This window comes from Microcaecilia unicolor, chromosome 2 (assembly GCF_901765095.1).
Source record: "Microcaecilia unicolor chromosome 2, aMicUni1.1, whole genome shotgun sequence".
NCBI lineage: Eukaryota > Metazoa > Chordata > Amphibia > Gymnophiona > Siphonopidae > Microcaecilia > Microcaecilia unicolor.
The window spans coordinates 206,937,836-206,956,684 of NC_044032.1; the positions used below are offsets into that span (position 1 = coordinate 206,937,836).

The following is an 18,849-nucleotide window of genomic DNA, read 5'->3' on the forward strand; positions in this document are numbered from 1 at the left end:
GCTTTCCTATGTCTGTCTCAAAAGCAGACTATGGACTTTTCCTCCAGAAGCTTGTCCAACCTTTTCTAAACCTAGATATGCTATCTGCGGTTACTACATCCTCCGGCAAAGAGTTCCAGTTATTTGCCGGCATTGAAGCACACAGTTAAGCAAGAAAAGATAATGGCAATCTCTTCAGTAAGTAGACAGGAGGGAAGGCAGACATTTAAACATGCCCAACAGCTATGTAAATGTGAATTTGTGAACATGATACACAGAGAGACTTGAATTACTCCAGAGTTATTCTGGGCTTTAAAATGTGCTACAACCACCAAACAAGTCCTCAACAGCTATTAATAAGGTTCTTGCTCTAGAGAATTTTGCTTGATTTTTAGAGGACAACATTTACACCATTCAAGGGCTAGATAATGGGGTTGGAGTCCATTCAGTAGAAATTTAAAGGATTCTTCATTAATGTGTTTTATTTTACCAAAAAGATTGGAAGATACTATTACATCTCAATTACAAAGCAGATCTTAATCTGAAAAGACTTAAGAACTATAGACCTGTCACAAAACTTCTTTTTTTTGGAGGGGGGAGTGGGGAGAGCTGCAGTTCTTCTACAGCAGTATCTAGATGAAAATTAAAATGGTATCAGTTGGGCTTCAGAGTACTAGTGAATGTAAACCACTCTGGTTTCCGTAGTGGATTTATTATGGAGAAAATTAGATAAGGGGAAGAAAATGTGGCAAGTAGTACTTGATTTATCTACTGCATTACAGTGGACCACCAGCTGTTTGGTCAACCATCTGGCAGAATTTTGCATTGCACATGTAACACTCCAATGCTTTAAATCATTTTTCTCTGACAAACAACACAGGGCTTGGCTTGGGAGATAATTTTCTTCGCTATGAGTGTTAAGAGTGTGGCGTCCCACAGGACTCCCCACAATAATCATCTGTGTTATTTATCTCTTTTCCCTATCCAAGCTCAGAGACAGAGGATTGGCATATCCTACTCCTTTTATGTGGATGATTTACAGTTGATAGGGTCCTTAGGATCTCAACCACAGGCAATGGTGGACAGACTGAGTCCAGGAGCAGTGCTAAACTAACTAAATGTGAATAAGCAGAAATTAAAACCAGTGAAATCTGAAATTTTATTGGTAAAATGTAAGTGAAATACAAATACCTGGTGTTGAAAAATATGCTCTGTATTGAAGGATGTGATTACCTCATTTATATATTCTCCCCCAAATTCTATAAAGGGCATCTTAATTTGTATGCGCTAATTTGGTCACATGGCCAAATTGCGTATACAACTTAATTGATTAACAAATCTATCAGCGCCAATAATCGGTTTTAACAACCAATTAGCAGCACTAATTGGCTTTAATTAGAATTTATGAGCACAACTTTCAAGGTTATTCTACAATGTGGTGCATCTAAATTCTAATGTGTGCAGTCAGAAAGGGGGCATGACCATGGGCGTGGAATGGGTGGGTTGTGGGCATTTCAAAAAACTATGTGCACTATTATGGAATATACCCAATCTGTGCCTAAGTTAGGTGCAGGTATTTAGGCCTCATTTAGGTGGCCTAAATGGGTGCACCTAAATTTTAGTCGCAAGAATGGTGCATGAGCATATTCTATAAACTACATATAACTTCAGGCATAGTTTATAGAATCACGCTAAGCACGATTTTTTGGTGCTGATTTTTAAGGCACCATTTATAGAATTTGGCCCTCTATGCACAATTTAGGGTGTCTCTTTGACTGCATACTTCACATTAGAACTTTATATTGCAGTATTGTCATAGAACTTGTTTCGGTCTGAAATTGCCTTGTTAGGTATGACTTTTTAAAAAAGAAGCTCTCAATGACCATAAAAATGACTTCAAAAGCTAGAATTAACTATTGCAATGTACTATATTAGTACAAGTAATTAAACTGTATTTGGCACAAAATACAGCCACTAAGTTGCTATCTAGTGTCCAAAGATGATACAATGCAATACAATTTTAAAAGAGCTTTATTGGCTACCAATTGTTTAAGACTTTGACTTGTTGCTGAGGTTCTTCAAGGATGGGGGCCAAGGTATTTGAGAAAAACAAATAACACCCTATGCCCCCACCTGGGGACCTAACATCCTCTGATGCAGCCTTACTTACAATATGACACCATCATTAAAAAATGTGAGATTGCTTGAAACTTGGAAATGAGCTCTCTCTTTCATGGCCATAGGATTATGAAATAGTACGCCAAAAGCTATTTCTCTGATATCCAGTCTTCTCATGTTCTAGAAGAACCTTATGAAATGTTTCTTTGCAAAAGGCCTTTTCACTTTAATTGCTCTCATTATGCTATCAGAATTTTAGAAGACATGGTTTCTGATCTTGCATTAGCTTGGCTTCTATTGTTCTTTTAGGGGCCATAAGTACATATAAGTACATAAGTATTGCCATACTGGGACAGACCGAAGATCCATCAAGCCCAGCATCCAGTTTCCAACAGTGGCCAATCCAGGTCACAAGTACCCGGCAAGATCCCAAAACAGTACAATACATTTTATGCTGCTTATTCTAGAAATAAGCAGTGGAGTAAGCGAGCCCATCTTCCCTCATGTCTCCTTGCCCCTCCCTGCGGTAGGCCATTAATCTCTCCATTTGCATTAACTGACCCAATTTACATTTCCAAACACTCAATTTTGGGGGATCCACCCTCTTCCAATACTGTGTTATGAGGCACTTCGCTGACGCCAACCCCCAGCGCAGCCATTTCCGCTCCTCTCAAGATTCCCTCTCATTGTGTAAGCCCAGAAGGCACACCATAGGGCTGCACACCAATGATGATCCAATTAACTTTACTAAGGCCTTCCTAACCCCTTGCCAAAAAGGTACCACCCCGGGGCATGTCCACCATATATGCAAAAAGGAACCCCTTTGTAGACCACACCTCCAACACAGATCCGATGCACCAGGGTACATCCTCCTCAATCTCTCCGGCGTATAATACCAACGAGATAAAATTTTATATGCATTTTCCTGCACAAAAACACATACTGAAGCTTTCCTCACCTCCCCACAAATAACTTCCCACTCCTTATCCGAAAAGCGGTAACTTAAATCCTCCTCCCAAGCCCCCTGAAAATCAAATGGCCTAGGATCATATCCCCTCAAAAATGTATATATCACTGATATTGGTCTGGGAACCTTCTTCAACAAAAGCCACAGATTTTCCAAACGCTCCCTCTCCTGTGGATTCCCCCCCCCCCAACCCAGTGCCCCCACAAAATGTTGAATCTGTATATAGGAAAACTTGTCACCCCCTGATAAACTAATCATAGAACACAACGTATCAAAGCTCTTCACCCTCCCCCCCCTATAATACCGCACGGAAATTCACAATGCCCACTTGCTCCCACCGCACAAAACTAGCATTTGCTCTCCCTGCCCCAAATCTTGGCTCCCACCGCAAAGGCGCCAGTGTCGACACCCCTTCTGACTGCCCCCATTTCCTCCTCACACCTCCCCACACTTCCATCAGATGCCTCACATATGGGTTCTGTATCCCTGCCAATATCCCTCCCATTCCTTCAGAAGTCCACAAATAAGAGCTCAGTGGCCTGTGCGGGACACATGACTGCTCCAACTGACTGGCAGACTTAGTTATCCCCCTCTCCCAGTCTACAATCATCCTCAATTGAACAGCAATGTAGTACCATTCAAAATTGGGTACCGCTCAACCCCCCCCCCCCCCCTCAGGATCCCCCCATAACACTCGCCTCGCGAAACGGGGATGCCTACCCCCCCATATAAACTGTCCCACCAGACCCTGGAATTGCTTCAATATCCATTTCGGGACTGCTACTTGTAACACCTGAAACAAAAACAATAATCTAGGCAACACATTCATTTTCACCACAGCCATATGCCCCCACCATGATAGCCACAATCCCTTCCATCGGGACAACTCCCCCCGAATTTGATCTATTATCTTCTCAAAATTAAGACTATACACCCTACCCAAGTCCCTAGGAATCTGAATCCCCAGGTATCGAATATGGTGCTTGGCCCACCGAAACGCGAACAATGCTCTCAATCTACTTTTTTTCCCGTGTTGCAAGGAAATCCCCATGAGTTCACTCTTATCCATATTAGACCAGCATATCGTTCAAATTCCTCAAAAATCCCCAAGACCACCGGAAGTGTCCTCTCTGGATCCACCACATAAAGCAACACATCATCTGCAAACAACGCAATTCGATGTTCCATCCCCCCAACCTTAATACCCTTAACATCTGGGTGTTGCCTTATCAATACCACCAAAGGTTCCATATACATAGCAAAAGGAAGTGGAAACAAGGGACATCCCTGCCTGGTCCCCTTACCTATTGGAAAGAAGGAGGTATAGCCCCCATTAATGCTAAGGCGCGCCTTCTGTGCTGTATACAACACTGACAGCCAAGCCCCAAAATTATCTCCCAAGCCCATTCGATTCATCACTGCACGCAAAAACCCCAGCTTACCCGGTCAAAAGCCTTTTCAGCATCTTTGGCCAACAGAGCTGTACTATTCCGAGATATTTGCGCCTCCCATATCAAATGAAGAGTACATCTAATATTATCCCCTACCTGTCTCTTCGATATAAATCCCGATTGGTCAATATGGACCAAATTCGGTAGCACTCTAGCCAGTCTATTAGCCAGTACCTTAGCCACAATCTTTGCATCCACATTCAGAAGGGATATGGGTCTATAGGCACCACAAACTACCGGATCTTTCCCAGGCTTAGGCAAAACCATTATCCTAGCCTCAGACATGGATTCTGGAAGCCCATTACCCTCTAAAGCACCATTCCCCACTCGCACCAAAAGGTCCCCCACCTCTCCCACAAAACATTTATAAAACCTCGCCAAATAACCATCTAAGCCAGGCACTTTTCCATTAGGGAGTCATTTTATCACCCCTTAAACTTCCCCTAATCTAATGGACTCCCCAAGCTGGGCTCTTTCAGATTCATCCAAACATGGTAAAGGAATCTGATCTAAAAACCGAGCCATATCTACCATCTGTGGTTCTCTCGACGCACTATAAAGTTTTTGATAATATTCCATAAAACAATTTCATATCTCAAAATCAATATAGTGCCAGCCTCCACTCTCATCCCTCAGCTTCTGAACAAGGAAACACCCTCTTTGCGCCCTCAGATAACGGGCCAACATTGCACTGGACTTATTAGCAAATTCAAAGTATTGTTGCTTCAGCTTAGATCTCATAAAATCCACCTCTGCCATCTGTAATTGTGTTAGTTCCCCTCTCACTTGTTTTAGTTCTGCCCATACCTGAGGTGAAGGGTTCCTTTTGCGCATCTGCTCTAAATGCAATAACCTTTTTTGTACGATCAATGACAACTGCCCTTTTCCCCTTTTCAAAACACCCCTCACCACTACCTTCAACGCATCCCATAGCACCCCGTCCTTTACTTCCCCATTATCATTAAAATGACGGAATTCCCAAATAGTACTCTGGATATCTTCCCGCACTTTTTCATCCCCTAGTAATGATTCATTGACTCTCCAGACTCCTTGTCTCCTGCATTGGCCCAACCTCAGTAATTTAATCCACATTGGTGCATGATCAGAAACACAAATGGTCTCTATCTCAGCAGCCCCTACCATATGCCATCCATTGCGATGCACCCATAGCCCATCAATCCGGGAATATGTCTCAGCTGCAGGGCCAGCCACTCTATGTGCTCTCTGGATACGAAAGTCCGGCAATTGCCTTCCACCTTCAGAATTCAAAATGAACCCACACAGTTCCTGAATCACTATTGTACAATTCCCGAACCCCTCCAACTCAGGGACTCCCTTAAACCGCAGGTTATTGCGGTGTGACCTATTCTTCAGGTCCTTCACCTACTCCCTGAGTTGTTGCAATTCCCCGCTTCTCCTCATTCACCACTTTATGCAGTTTCCCCAAATCCTGCTTGTAATTTCCATCCCTTTCTTCATCTCACCAACATGCGTTCCCAAATCGCGAATGTCAGCCCTAATTTCTCTGAGGGCATTTTGTATATCCAGTCTAACCCCTGCCAAGTCAGCCTTCAGTTCTTGAAACCAAGTCACTATTTCCCTTTTCACGGCTTCACCAGGCTCTGGGCTCTCCACAGCATGCTCCTCCCCGGCCACCGCTGGACTTGCCACCATCTTTCCTTCGCTCCGCTCAGTCCCCTTCGACATCACCAGGTTTTTCTCCCTTGTTCTGTTAGAAAAACTGAAACGCTCCAATCCCTTCTTTGGTGGCATCCCTCAGGGATCCTTCCCCTGCAATACACAGCTCAGGATGCCACTTACTTCTGTGGGATATGCTCACTCCGCTCAACCCCACAACTGAACTCTACAACAGGTGGAATTATTTTCAATGTTGTCCTTTAAGGAGCAACTCACTGCCCTTAGCACTCCACAACTCTTCTCCCTGTAGTGCCTTGGCCTCTCACTGCACAGAAACAGCGATTCTTCTCTTCCCTCTGTTCTGCGGCCCAGACTGTGCTTTCACTTTCTCCCCTTAGTGAGCAGACAACATCGCCGGGCCCCAGGCCATCGCCCGAACCAGCCACTGCCCTCTGATTGCGCCTCACGTTTCTCCTCTCAATCTCCGCTGCGGCTGACTTCCCCTCGCCATCTAATATTTTGAATATTATACAGGACAATTTAAATAGAACATGGGCTTGAAATAGGAGTCAGTGGTAAAATACCTGCATGTATTTGCTGGCATGTACAGTGAGAGCAGCCATTTTAAAATATGTACGTAGATAACGTGAAAGGCACAAACTCAGCAGCATCCGCTTAGAAGTGGCGATTTTGTAACTTCCATATCTAAGTGACACCATTTGCACAGGTAGCTGCCTCATTTTATACATCTACATGTGTAGGTACCGCCAATTAAGTAGTAAGGCTGCAATTTTAATTTGATTTCATTTTGGAGGTGGAAATAAACAATGGGGGATTAAGGAGAATGACTTCCTTAATCCCTCATAAAGCCCCTGTCAAAAAGGAGCACTTTTTAAAAGCCTGTACGTGGCTCTGATGGAAACCTGATGGGGATATTTTTCCCCACAGATGTACATTTCCTTTCTGAGAAAAGGAATACAAATGTAGATTTTTGCCCCACTCAAGCTTCGCCCAAACCATGCACCCATCACACTGCCTTGAAATCTCTGCGTGGTGTGGATCTCCAAGTGTAAACAGCAGCTTTCTAAAATCACTGCTTTCGTGTATATGTGATCTACATGTGTAAGTGCTGCTATGTACATGTAGAGAACTGTTGAAACAGAGGCCATAAGCAGTGGTGTGCTGCTAAATGTTTAACAACAGACATAGCACACGCATATATCAATAAAGCGCAGGTGACCTCTGGTGCTGTTGGCCTCTGAATGCATCACTGTGAACCTTGCTGCATCAGCCTGGGCAGAGAGCAAGTGTGGCTGCGCTGAATTATTGAAGGGAGGAAGAGGTGACACGGGCGTCTTGGAGGACTCTGGGTAGGTAGGTGGTTACTGAGAGGTTTATATACTCCCGAACCCCATGGACCTACAGGAGATTCTCATAGACTACTGTGAACCTCATTCCCATGCAGCAGCTCACCGCAGCATAACAACTGACTCACAAAATTTGTGGAAACTTAACATCTGGCTCCAGTACTCCACTGGCCACAAGCCACTAAAGATCCAGCATTATACATCAACTAAAAGTGATATGGTCGGGGGTTCTAGGTGTGATGTTTCCCTAAAAAGTGGATTCTGGTTAATTAGGACACCACTTAATCAGGGCAGCCACATATTTGACACAAAGCACAAAGGGGGCCCTTTTACAAAGGAGCGTAGGCGTCTACATGCGTCCAACGCGCATCAAATTGGCAATACTGCCCAGCTACCGTGTGCCCCAGGTGGTAATTCCATTTTTGGAATGTGCCCAAAACACGCAGTATAGAATATTATCTATTTTCGCCGGCGGGGCCCTTACCCGGCGGTAATCGGCAGTTGGTGTGCACTGCATGATTATCATCTGGTTAGCGCATGAGACCTTACTGCTAAGTCAATGGGTGATGTTAAGGTCTCAGGCCAAAAATGGATGTGCGCTGGTTCTAAATCATGATCAGTGTATCATTTGGAGGAGCTGGTTATAGGGATTCCCTAGGACCCTAGCAGGTGTTGTATTCCTGCATAGATTTTTTCTCCTAGTAAAGGGCCACCAAAAGAGACATCATGTTATGAGAATCAGGTGCTCAACATTCAGAGTTTCTATTTATAAGTGCAAAGGTTTTTTAAAAAAACTTAATTAGGTTGAAACCTGGCAGCATTTAACATCTTTTTTTTTCCTGTGTGTACATCAAAATAAAAAGATGATAAGTGGGAACTTGCCCCTTTTGTTCTGTGGAATGCAGTGGTATATTATAAAAATGCACTTAATTTTTTTATTGCAACTATTTCAAAAACAGGTATTGAATAATGAGGGAAGAGCTTCCTTCATGCAGAAGTTCTGTCTAAATGTGCCAACATTGTCCAGTTCTGTTGTATATATTTATTTCTACTTCAATTCTGTGTGGTTGTAAAGGCATTTTTTTTCTGAATATTTGTCTTCCTGTTGTGTGTTTGTATATAGATGAATGTGATTTTATTATGAAGGCAAACAATACAACACCAAAATACCGTAGCCAGCAGCACACTATTAGTCACCAAGTTCATATAAAGTTAATTATGTTCAGTAGAAAATGAATCTGTTGGCTGCCTGCTATGTGACTATTCCATCACTGTTTCATTATTGCTACCAAGTATTACATATTAAGGGCATTTGCTTTAAACTTTGTTTTAATTCGTTTATCCAGACCTTACACACACATGGTATTGTTTGTTAAACCCACAGCTTTGTTAAATGTTTCAGACATGTCAATCTACTTGCTCGCATGATATAACTGAATTCTATTATTCTGTCTCACTGTATTTTCAAATGTAAGCCACATTGAACCTGGGTTTGTTTGGGATTATGTGGAATATTAATGACAATTTTTTAAGACACTGCCTATACAACTGGATGGTGATGGCACAAGGAAAACAAGTTTGGTCCAGTGAAGACTAATTTAAAGTACCTTAGCTGGGCTCTAGTATTACCATTTTGAAAATGCGACCATTCCATGCCTTTGTAGTTATGTTCCACTAATAGGTTAAACAATCAACTGGCTTTCTTGAAAGGATTATATAAACTTTGGATGCATGACTAGGAACAAAAACACACATACGCAATATCACAATTCCTCATGTACAGCCACAAAACAACCTTTTAGGGTGGATAGTGTTCATAATGAGCTCCTTTTATTATCGACCACATAGAAGAGATAAGAGTTTTCAGTTCTGGCACACTATAAGTCATCACAAGAACAAAATATAAGAAAACCAATGGACTGCATTAGAGGCTTATAGCCCATTTAGTTTCAACAAATGAAAGATCTACATGAAACCAAATATTTATTTTTATTATCTTGATTTATAAAACCACATGTTCCTGAAACATGCTCAAAACAGAATAATCCATTTGTGTATTTAAACTTCTACAAAAGAAATAAGATGAAGATGTGCCCCAATGAAAGGAGTTTCAATTTTACTTTCATTTAATTTCAATGTATTCCATCTTTATAACACTTGCAGGCTTATTTTCGAAAGAGAAGGGCGCCCATCTTTTGACACAAATCGGGAGATGGGCGTCCTTCTCCCAGGGTCGACCAAATCAGCATAATTGAAAGCCGATTTTGGGCGTCCTCAACTGCTTTCCGTTGCGGGGACGACCAAATTTCATGGGGGCGTGTCGGAGGCGTAGCGAAGGCGGGAATTGCGTGCCTAACACTTGGGCGTCCTCGACCCATAATGGAAAAAGAAGGGCGTCCCTGATGAGCACTTGGCCGACTTTAATTGGTCCCTTTTTTCTTATGACCAAGCCACAAAAAGGTGCCCGAACTGACCAGATAACCACCGGAGGGAATCGGGGATGACCTCCCCTTACTTCCCCAATGGTCACTAACCTCTCCCACCCTAAAAAAACAACTTTAAAAATATTTTGTGACAGCCTCTACGCCGGCCTCAAATATCATACTCCGGTCCCTTGCAGCAGTATGCAGGTTCCTGGAGCAGTTTTAGTGGGTGCAGTGCACTTCAGGCAGGTGGACCCAGGCCCATCCCTCCCCCTACCTGTTACACCTGTGGTGGTAAATGTGAGCCCTTCAAAACCCACCAGAAACCCACTGTACCCAATCTAGGTGCCCCCTTCACCCCTAAGGGCTATGGTACTGGTGTACAGTTGTGGGTAGTGGGTTTTGGTGGCTCAGCACACAAGGTAAGGGAGCTATGTACTTGGGAGCAATTTGTGAAGTCCATTGCAGTGCCCCCTGGGGTGCCCGGTTGATGACCTGGCATTTCAGGGGGACCACAGCACTATGAATGCTGGCTCCTCCCATGACCAAATGGCTTGGATTTGGTCGTTTCTGAGGTGGGTGTCCTCGGTTTCCATTATTGCCGAAAATCAGAAACAACCAAGTCTAAGGCCGACCATCTCTAAGGTCGACCTAAATTTCGTGATTTGGGCATCCCCGACCGTATTGTCAAAATGAAAGATGGACGCCCATCTTGTTTCAATAATACGGGTTTCCCCTCCCCTTCATGGGGCCGTCCTGCGAGGATGTCCCCAGGAAAACTTGGGTGTCCCTTTTGATTATCCCCTCTTGGCTTCCCAAGGCAGATTACAACAACAGTTAACATGAACCCATCAAGAAACAGGATATCCTCACTGAGATTTGGCTATGTATTACTTATAATTTTAAGCTGTTTTAGTGATATTCAATTTTATTTAAGCTGTCAAATAAAATTTTTAAAAATCCTTACCTCCACATTTTAAGGCACTGCCTATCCAACTGGAACAGCATTAGACTTTTTACAAATGGACCACGCATAGGCAGTCCATTATTTTTTAATAAGCTTTTGCTATTGTTTTCAATAGTGTTTGCCACTGTTTTGGGTGAACTAAAATGGAAGCAAGCTCCGCCTTACTGGCTTCAGCCCCCATAATGGGCTAGATCGGCTCATGCCATCTCCTGTTCTTAATCTAATCTCCTTGACTGCACCGACCACTTGCCTACTCCATGGAGTCTCTCCTGCCTGGTTATACTGCTTTGAATATCGCGCCCACTGCTTTTACCTCCATTAGGTCATTTTTAAAAACAAAGAATAGTTGAAATGTAAAGAAAAGAAGGGTATTTGTCAATGAATTGGAATTCTGTTGTTCTGTCTACAAACACTAATTATATCACAGTTGTATGTAAGAGCTAACTTTCAGGAATACAAAGATTGCAATTCTTTGACGAAAAATCAAAGAAAGCAGGACACATCGAGTTAAATTTTTAATGTTTTCTTACCCTCTGTGCATTAGCCCAAAACGTATCTTCCAAATGAGTGGCAAATCCTTCACTAATCCATTCTTCAGTCCAATCACGAGCACCAATGGCCAACCCAAACCAAGCATGAGCAATTTCATGGCACAGACGTGTACCACAAAGATCCATGTTTCCCGAAAGCACGCTCTGAGACAGAAAGATGATGTGTGGGCTGAAAGAAAAGAGTGTTAAGATCCAGTCAACAGCATGAAGTGTGTCTTTTTATTTCCACTAAATCTTTATTATTCTTCTCACCCTATTACCATCTGCTACATGCTCTACCATGACAGAGTAGGTTATACTACTACAGGTCTGAAACTAAAGTTATTTTAGTACAAAGTAGCAACAATTTAAACAAATGTTCTGGGAGGTCACATGACGACATGCTCAGGAGCGGGTGCTGAAAACCCCCGCTCCTGCCGTCCCACCGCTAAACCCTCCGTAAACATTGTTTTCGACCAACCAGACCCATGAGAGCAGACCAGATCTTTGCCTGCTGTGCCCGATGTTGCGTAGGAAGTTTTGGCAAGTGCCATGGCTGCGAAGGGACTGCCAAAGAGAGAGAGGCAGAGCGCAGAAGGACAAAATGGTGGCCCCAGCGAGCCCAGCTGCGTCAACAATCGGATGGGCATGGGTAGCGGAGGTAGCGGCCGAGGTAACAGGAGCCATGGAAATATTATTTGACAAGCAATTGAGCTCAATTGAACTTAAGCTGGAACAATTACAAGATCATATGGGGCAGTTCAGGAAGGACCTTGCAGCGTACCAGCAGTGACATTGGATCTTAGAGGATCGGGTAACTAAAGTGAAGGAGGAATACTCCCGTTTGAAAACTATTGTGACTACCTACAAAGAGAAACTAGAGGACCTAGAGAATAGGTCACGAAGGTTTATGGGCTTACCAGAGGTGCTGGGCGATGGAGACCTGAGGGGATTCCTAGAAACATGGCTGCCGCAGCAGTTAAAGCTGTTGCCCTCTCTTGGGATTTTATGTGTAGAACGAGCTCACCACGTGGGTCCCCGTCAGCCATCCCATTCAAGATCGAGAGTGGTGATCTGCCGCCGCCTCAACTTTCTACACAAAACAGCTATTTTGCAAGCTTTAAGGGGTGGCCAGGAGTTACGGAATGATAACAAGAAAATCCTATGCTTTCAGGATTATTCCGCAGCAGTTGCAACCAAAGGTGGCAATTCTCGCCTGTATGCTCAAGATTATTTGCCCTAAAAATACGCTTCGCTCTGCAATATCCAGCTAAACTAAGAGTGACTTATCAAACGGAAACCAAAGTTATCAGACAGTGGAGGAAGTGTAAGAATTCCTGCACTCGATAGACTCAAGACATTCAAGGGGGGAGAGTCCAGACCATTAACGTGAGATCGGTTGATACCCTTCACTGTGAGGGATTACGCCCGAATTTTGGAGGCCTATAAGCCAGGGAAGGCACTAGCCCCGTGATGGACCTGGACTCGAGGAACACTGGATGACCCAGGACCTGAGGAATGGTCTGGAATAAGGCCCGTGTTGTGAGACTTTTTTTTTTGTCGACTAAGCTGCGAAATATACATGTACTAGAGGAATGTGGTGGGTGGTGTCTAACGTGATAGTTCCATGAGTGGAACCATAGGCTCTATTGTTGGGGGTGAGGGAGATCATGGGAAGATAAGGGGTCTCAGAGGGGGGGATGGGGATAGGAGGGGGTCAGAACTTGAGACTAGGATTTTGTAGGGAAAACTCTGATATTCAGTGGGAGACTAATTGGTCACTCTTTGACTTGAATGTGCTGCCATCGAGGAGGTGCAATCTGAGGGAGGGTGTGGGCTGGGGCGCCCCTTTCCGGAACATAGGTTTTATTAATCTGGAAAGAAGTAAGTCTTGGGGAGAGAAGTACAGCTGAAGGTGGTGACTTGGAATGTGGCAGGTATTAACTCCCCTATTAAGCGTTCCAAAATATTACAACACCTTCAGCGTCATCGAATCAATATTGCTTTATTGCAGGAGACTCATTTGTCCGCCTCCGAACATACTAAGCTAAAACAATGGTGGATGGGTGAATGTGTTGCAGCAGCAGCCCAGGGGGAAAAAGGGAGGGGTAGCAACAATCCAGACAGATAAGGAAATCAGCAATGAATTTTACTCCTATTATTGGCAGTTATACAATGCCCCGGAGGATGTGGGGCTCCCCAGTGAGCTTTACTGGGCCAATATGTCCTTGCAATCAGTAAGCCCAACAGACATTGAGATGCTTAATAAGCCAATACTGGCAGAAGAGGTTCATCTAGGGATTCATTAGAGCCCATTGTGGAAGACCCCTGGTATACATGGGTTTTGGGTGGAATTCTATAAATTATTGGGAGAGGAGATTGTGATCCCCTTAACAGATATGTTCAATGATTCAGTGGACACTGGAAATCTACCTGAGTAGTTAAACACGGCGTGGATTATAATCTTGCCAAAACCGGGGAAAGATTCCAAATTAGTGGAATCTTATCGTCCCATATCATTGCTGAATTATGAGGTCAAGCTTCTCGCTAAAATATTAGGGAATCGGTTAGCGCAGGTACTCCCAAGGATTGTGCATGAATCTCAAGTGGACTTTGTGCGAGGGTGCACGGTAGCGAAAAATCTTCGGAAAATCTTAGCCACTTTGGAGTATGGACATAGGAAGAATTTACAATCACTTTTAGTCAGTTTTGACGCAGAAAAAAACTTTGACCGGGTTCATTGGGACTTTTTATTCACCACATTGGTCAAGTACAGTTTCACAGGGAGATTCCTATTGGCAGTGAAAACTTTATATTCTACTCCTAGGGCGCGAGTCTCTGTTAATGGGGTGGAGTCCTGTGATTTTCGGATTCTAAGAGGTACCAGACAGGGATGCTCTCTTTCCCCTCTTCTATTTGTCTTAACATTGGACCTGTTGCTGAGGGATATAGTGGATAATCCGGCGGTGCGAGGGATCTCGTTGGGCACTCAGACCTTTAAAGTTGCAGCATTCGCAGATGACATCCTGGTGCATTTGACTGAGTCCCGAGACTCGCTATCCGAACTACTGGAAATCTTTAAAGAATATGGGGACTATGCTGGCCTGCATTTAAATTTAGGCAAATCAGAGGCTCAGGCTTCTTCGGCTCGATTGGTGACAGAATGGGGAGCGGATTTCCCCATGTGCTGGGTGAAGTCCTTTCGGTACTTGGGCATTCTATTACCCATGGATGTGACACAGTTATACCAATTAAATGTCTCCGCATTATTGGAGGATACTAAGAAGATCTTGGAGGGTTGGCGGAATTTGCCCTTAACTTTAATGGGTAGGGTGAGCTTGGTCAAGATGGTGGTGTTCCCAAAGTGGCTTTACACCCTACAGACATTGCCTCTTTGGCTATATCAGAGAGATATTAAGGTGTTACACAGATTGATCGCCCGATTCTGCTGGGCCTATAAGAAATCTAGAGTCTCACTTTCATACTTGATAGGGGGTTGGGGGCAGGGAGGAGTGGGCTTACCGGACATGAAACTTTATAATCAGGCATGTCAGTTATGACATTTGGGAGACTGGTGCCTTCAGACACAGACATATACCCCATTGGGGCTTGAGAGAGCTTTCTATGCTCCCTTACAGTTGTTTTCACTATTACACCATAAGCGGACACAGATCCCCCTAAAGTTTCAAGGGAGTGTGTTACTCAACCCTTTACGGGCAATGTGGAGATTAGCTGTGCAGAACCTGGGGGGGGGGGGGGACCCGAGTGTCACTGATCAGATCACCTTAGGGTGCAACCCATACTTTCAGTCAGGCCTTCCTAACAGAGTCTTTGCTCAATGGGCAGACTGGGGTATAACCAAACTGGAGCATTTGCTGACTGCTGAGGGGATGTTAGTTTCTTCCGAGGACCTATTGAATAGGGTAGGAGCTTCCTGGGGGAATAGGTTTGCATTTTGGAAGGTTGCCCATTATGTAGCAATGTTGCCTTGGACTTCACTCAGTGGTTGGAAGGCGTTAAGCTCAGAGAGTTCGTTCAATCCCTGAGGGAGGGTGAAGTATCTGTTTCATTATTCTATAAAGCCCTCTCTAAATGTAAATCATCTAAAGATTACAGCAGGTTGAAACTAAAGTGGGAACAAGAGATGGGGGCTCCCCTGGTACACTGGGACATATTAGTCTCTATTGCACGCATGCCAGCCCTTACTACAGATGCTCGACTAAGGGAATGCGCTTACCGATTATTCATAGAGCATATATTTCTTTCACTCAGCTATTTTAGATGGGAGGGTTGATGGAACCTACCTGCCTGAAGTGTGGGAGAGCCCCGGGGACACTATATCATGCTCTATGGGGCTGCCCCAGGGTGCAAGCATTTTGGCGCCGAGTAACACGCTTTATAGAGCATGAGTTAGGAATTAAGGTCTTGGGAACTGTAGAACAGCTGCTCCTAGATGTGCCAGAGCTTTTGGGATTCGGAATAAATATGATGCGATACTCCAACGTAAGCTGTGCTTACTTGCCCGGAAATGCATTTTGCAATATTGGACAGTGCAAGACCCTCCAGCATATTGGCATTGGAGAAACCAAGTACATCTTTTGGTGTCCTGGGAGGCCCGAGAATCTAGGTCTTTCCCCAAGAGACGAAAAAGGTTTTTGGCCATCTAGGGGTTATACCTCCAGATTTTGCATCCTCAAGGTCGTAGTCTGATTCTTAATGTGATGTGAAGAGTGCTGGTATGTTATTTTCCCAGATTGGAATAATGAGTTTGGTTGGGGGGGGGGATAAGGGAGGGTAAGGGGGGGAGAGATTTCAGAGATGGGGGGGGGGGGGGAGGGAGTTTATTGTTTACGGTTAGGTGACAGGAACATGATTCTGTTTATACTATTCTGTTGTATTATTGTTCCTGAAAGGTGCCATTAAACACAGAGGAACTCATGATAGAGAGGGAGTGAGAGGGGGTACGAGAATACCAAGCATTAGAGGATAGACCTTACTCAGCTGTCTTTGCATTGTACATATTTGAATCTCTGGACATTTATATTGGTGCAAGTGGGTTTGTTTTGTTTTGGTTTTTTTTAGCATTGGTATAACTAAAAATGTTGAAACATAAAGGGGACAATATTCATAGTCCAAGTAGCTGGATATCTGCTTATGTATTAGCATTGATTCTTTCTTTTGATATAGCCAGGGTATATGTTGCTCAACGGGTTATTTCAATTGTAGTATTCACGCTAGAACTGTTGAAATTGCTGGAATCAATAAAAGGGGGGGGGGGGGTTTGGGTTAGGGGGGAAGGGAGAACTTTGACACAAAAAAGCAAAAAAAAGGTTGATGACTGACTTGATCACTTTATTTCTATTTTGAATGTTTTGATGTTGGCATCTTTGTTCATGCCAGTTCTTAGATGTACTTCTTTTCATTTGTCATCAATAAAAATGTTGAAACCTAAACAAATATTATGCTATTTATTTCATATTTAGTTAGTACCTATTAGTAGTGACATGGAGCCAAATATTTTTATTCTTCAAATTATTGGGCAGAAAGGTATACACTTAAATCAGAGTAATAAATACAAAGCAAGTCTGAATGCATACAGTAAGGGTATACAACTTGTAAGAAATGTTCAAATAGTTCTTGAAGAGTACAAGAAGAAATCAGAAAATGTATAATTAACACATATGGACAAAAGGTCAGGCAGTGGGGAACCAGGTACTGAATCAGCCAAAGAAAAGAAAGGGAAATCCAGGTCAGAGTAAAATGGTTGGCAGGGTTATAGAGGTTCTGCCAGCGAAAGACAAATGTTTCCTCCTTCCTCAACTAGAGGCCAAAAACAGCTACTGTCCTGACCACCCAGTCTCAAGAGGCAGCCACAGAGGATGTCTTCAGTTTCCATCAAGCTGGCATTACAAAGAACACAGCAATATGGGGTAGGGGAGGGAAGGGGGTACAGGGAAAGATAGAGAAGGCCATGGAAAGACAGAAACAGAAATGTGGAGAGAGTGAGGAAAGCGAGGGAGGGAAAATAAGGGTTGACATTACGAGAAATTATGTTTCATGTGCTTGTCTCTACTAGCTTGTAAGATCCAAGGAGCAGATACATTCTCTTTTATGTATCTCTACAGTAGAGAGCTGCACGGCTTCCGTCCCCGCGGGAATCCCGCGGGGACGGAGGCAGTTCCTGCGGGGTTCCCGCGGGGATGGAACCAGTTCTGTGGGCTTCCCGTGGAAGTGTAAGCTGCACCTGCACCAGCCTCTCATCTACCGAATACCAATTTATTTGAGTGCTGTCTCCTCCTCCTCTTCTTCCTTGATTTAACAGCATAAATGTGGAAAGTCTTCCATTAAGGAGGTGGTAGAGTCACAAATGATGACGGAATTCAAAAAGGCGTGGATGAACACAGAGGATCTCTAATTAGAAAATGGAAGTTATATAAAAGCTAACCTTAAATGGCTGCATGTGTGTGGATGTGTCAAGTGACGCTTAGATGGCGACTCTGGCTGTGATGAACTAGAGCTGATACCTGGCAGACTTGTATGTTCTGTGTCTCATACATGGCAATCTGGTGTAGGATGGGCTGGAAAGGGCTTAGACAGCAACTTCAGTGGCTGGAACATGAGGACAGTGCTGGACAGACTTTTACGGTCTGTGTCCCACAAATGAGAACATGAATAGGCTGGAGTGGGCTTCGATGGCAACTCCAGCAGTTGGAACATAAGGATGGGGCCAGATAGAATCCTGTGGTCTTTGTTCTAGAAACACGAAAGAAAGACCATAATCAAGTATAATATCACACTCGTTGATTTAATGATGAATTGATCATGAGTGTGACTATTGGGCAGAGTGGATGGACCGTTCAGGTCTATTTGCTGTCACTTACTATGTTACTATTAATCCTCTTTGCTCCCAGGCTGGTGCACAGACCTCAGCTCTGACACAGGCACGAGAATCAGATGTCACCTGACCTACTGGTGCGTGCATGTGGCGGCCTCTCAGCACACAATCCCAGTGAATCAGAGACAAATCTTACATGTGCGCACCAGAGTGTTCCAAGTTTCAACTTCCGGTCCGTCCTTGCCTACAGTGTTGTGGCTCAAATCCAGAAAGGGAGCTGACTGGAACTTTCTTTTATGTACTATTAAATTCTTACGGGGATGGGTGGGGATGGGTTAAATTCTTGCGGGGACGGGTGGGGACGGGTTGGGATGGTTTACATTTTTGCGGGGACGGGTAAGATTCCAGCGGGGATGGGTGGGGATGGGTAGGATTTCTGTCCCCGTGCAACTCTCTACCAGTGCCTTTGTCAGTCTGACCACTAGTGGTAGTACCATAAGAAAACCACTAGGGGTTTGACCAGACATCTGGAAGGGTAGAAGTGAGTCAGGATTGTTCCTGACTCCCATCGTCA

General features: G+C 44.0%; 1 protein-coding gene across 2 annotated transcripts in view; it reads right to left on the reverse strand.

Annotated features, from left to right (window-relative positions):
• The window catches only part of LOC115463279 (aminopeptidase O-like), a 382,003-nt gene that overhangs the window by 131,515 nt on the left and 231,639 nt on the right, over nucleotides 1-18,849 (reverse strand). For both annotated transcript variants that reach the window (XM_030193650.1, XM_030193651.1), the window contains exon 6: nucleotides 11,441-11,630. In XM_030193650.1, the coding sequence (XP_030049510.1) occupies nucleotides 11,441-11,630 (190 nt within the window). The remainder of the gene's footprint in view (nucleotides 1-11,440; nucleotides 11,631-18,849) is intronic.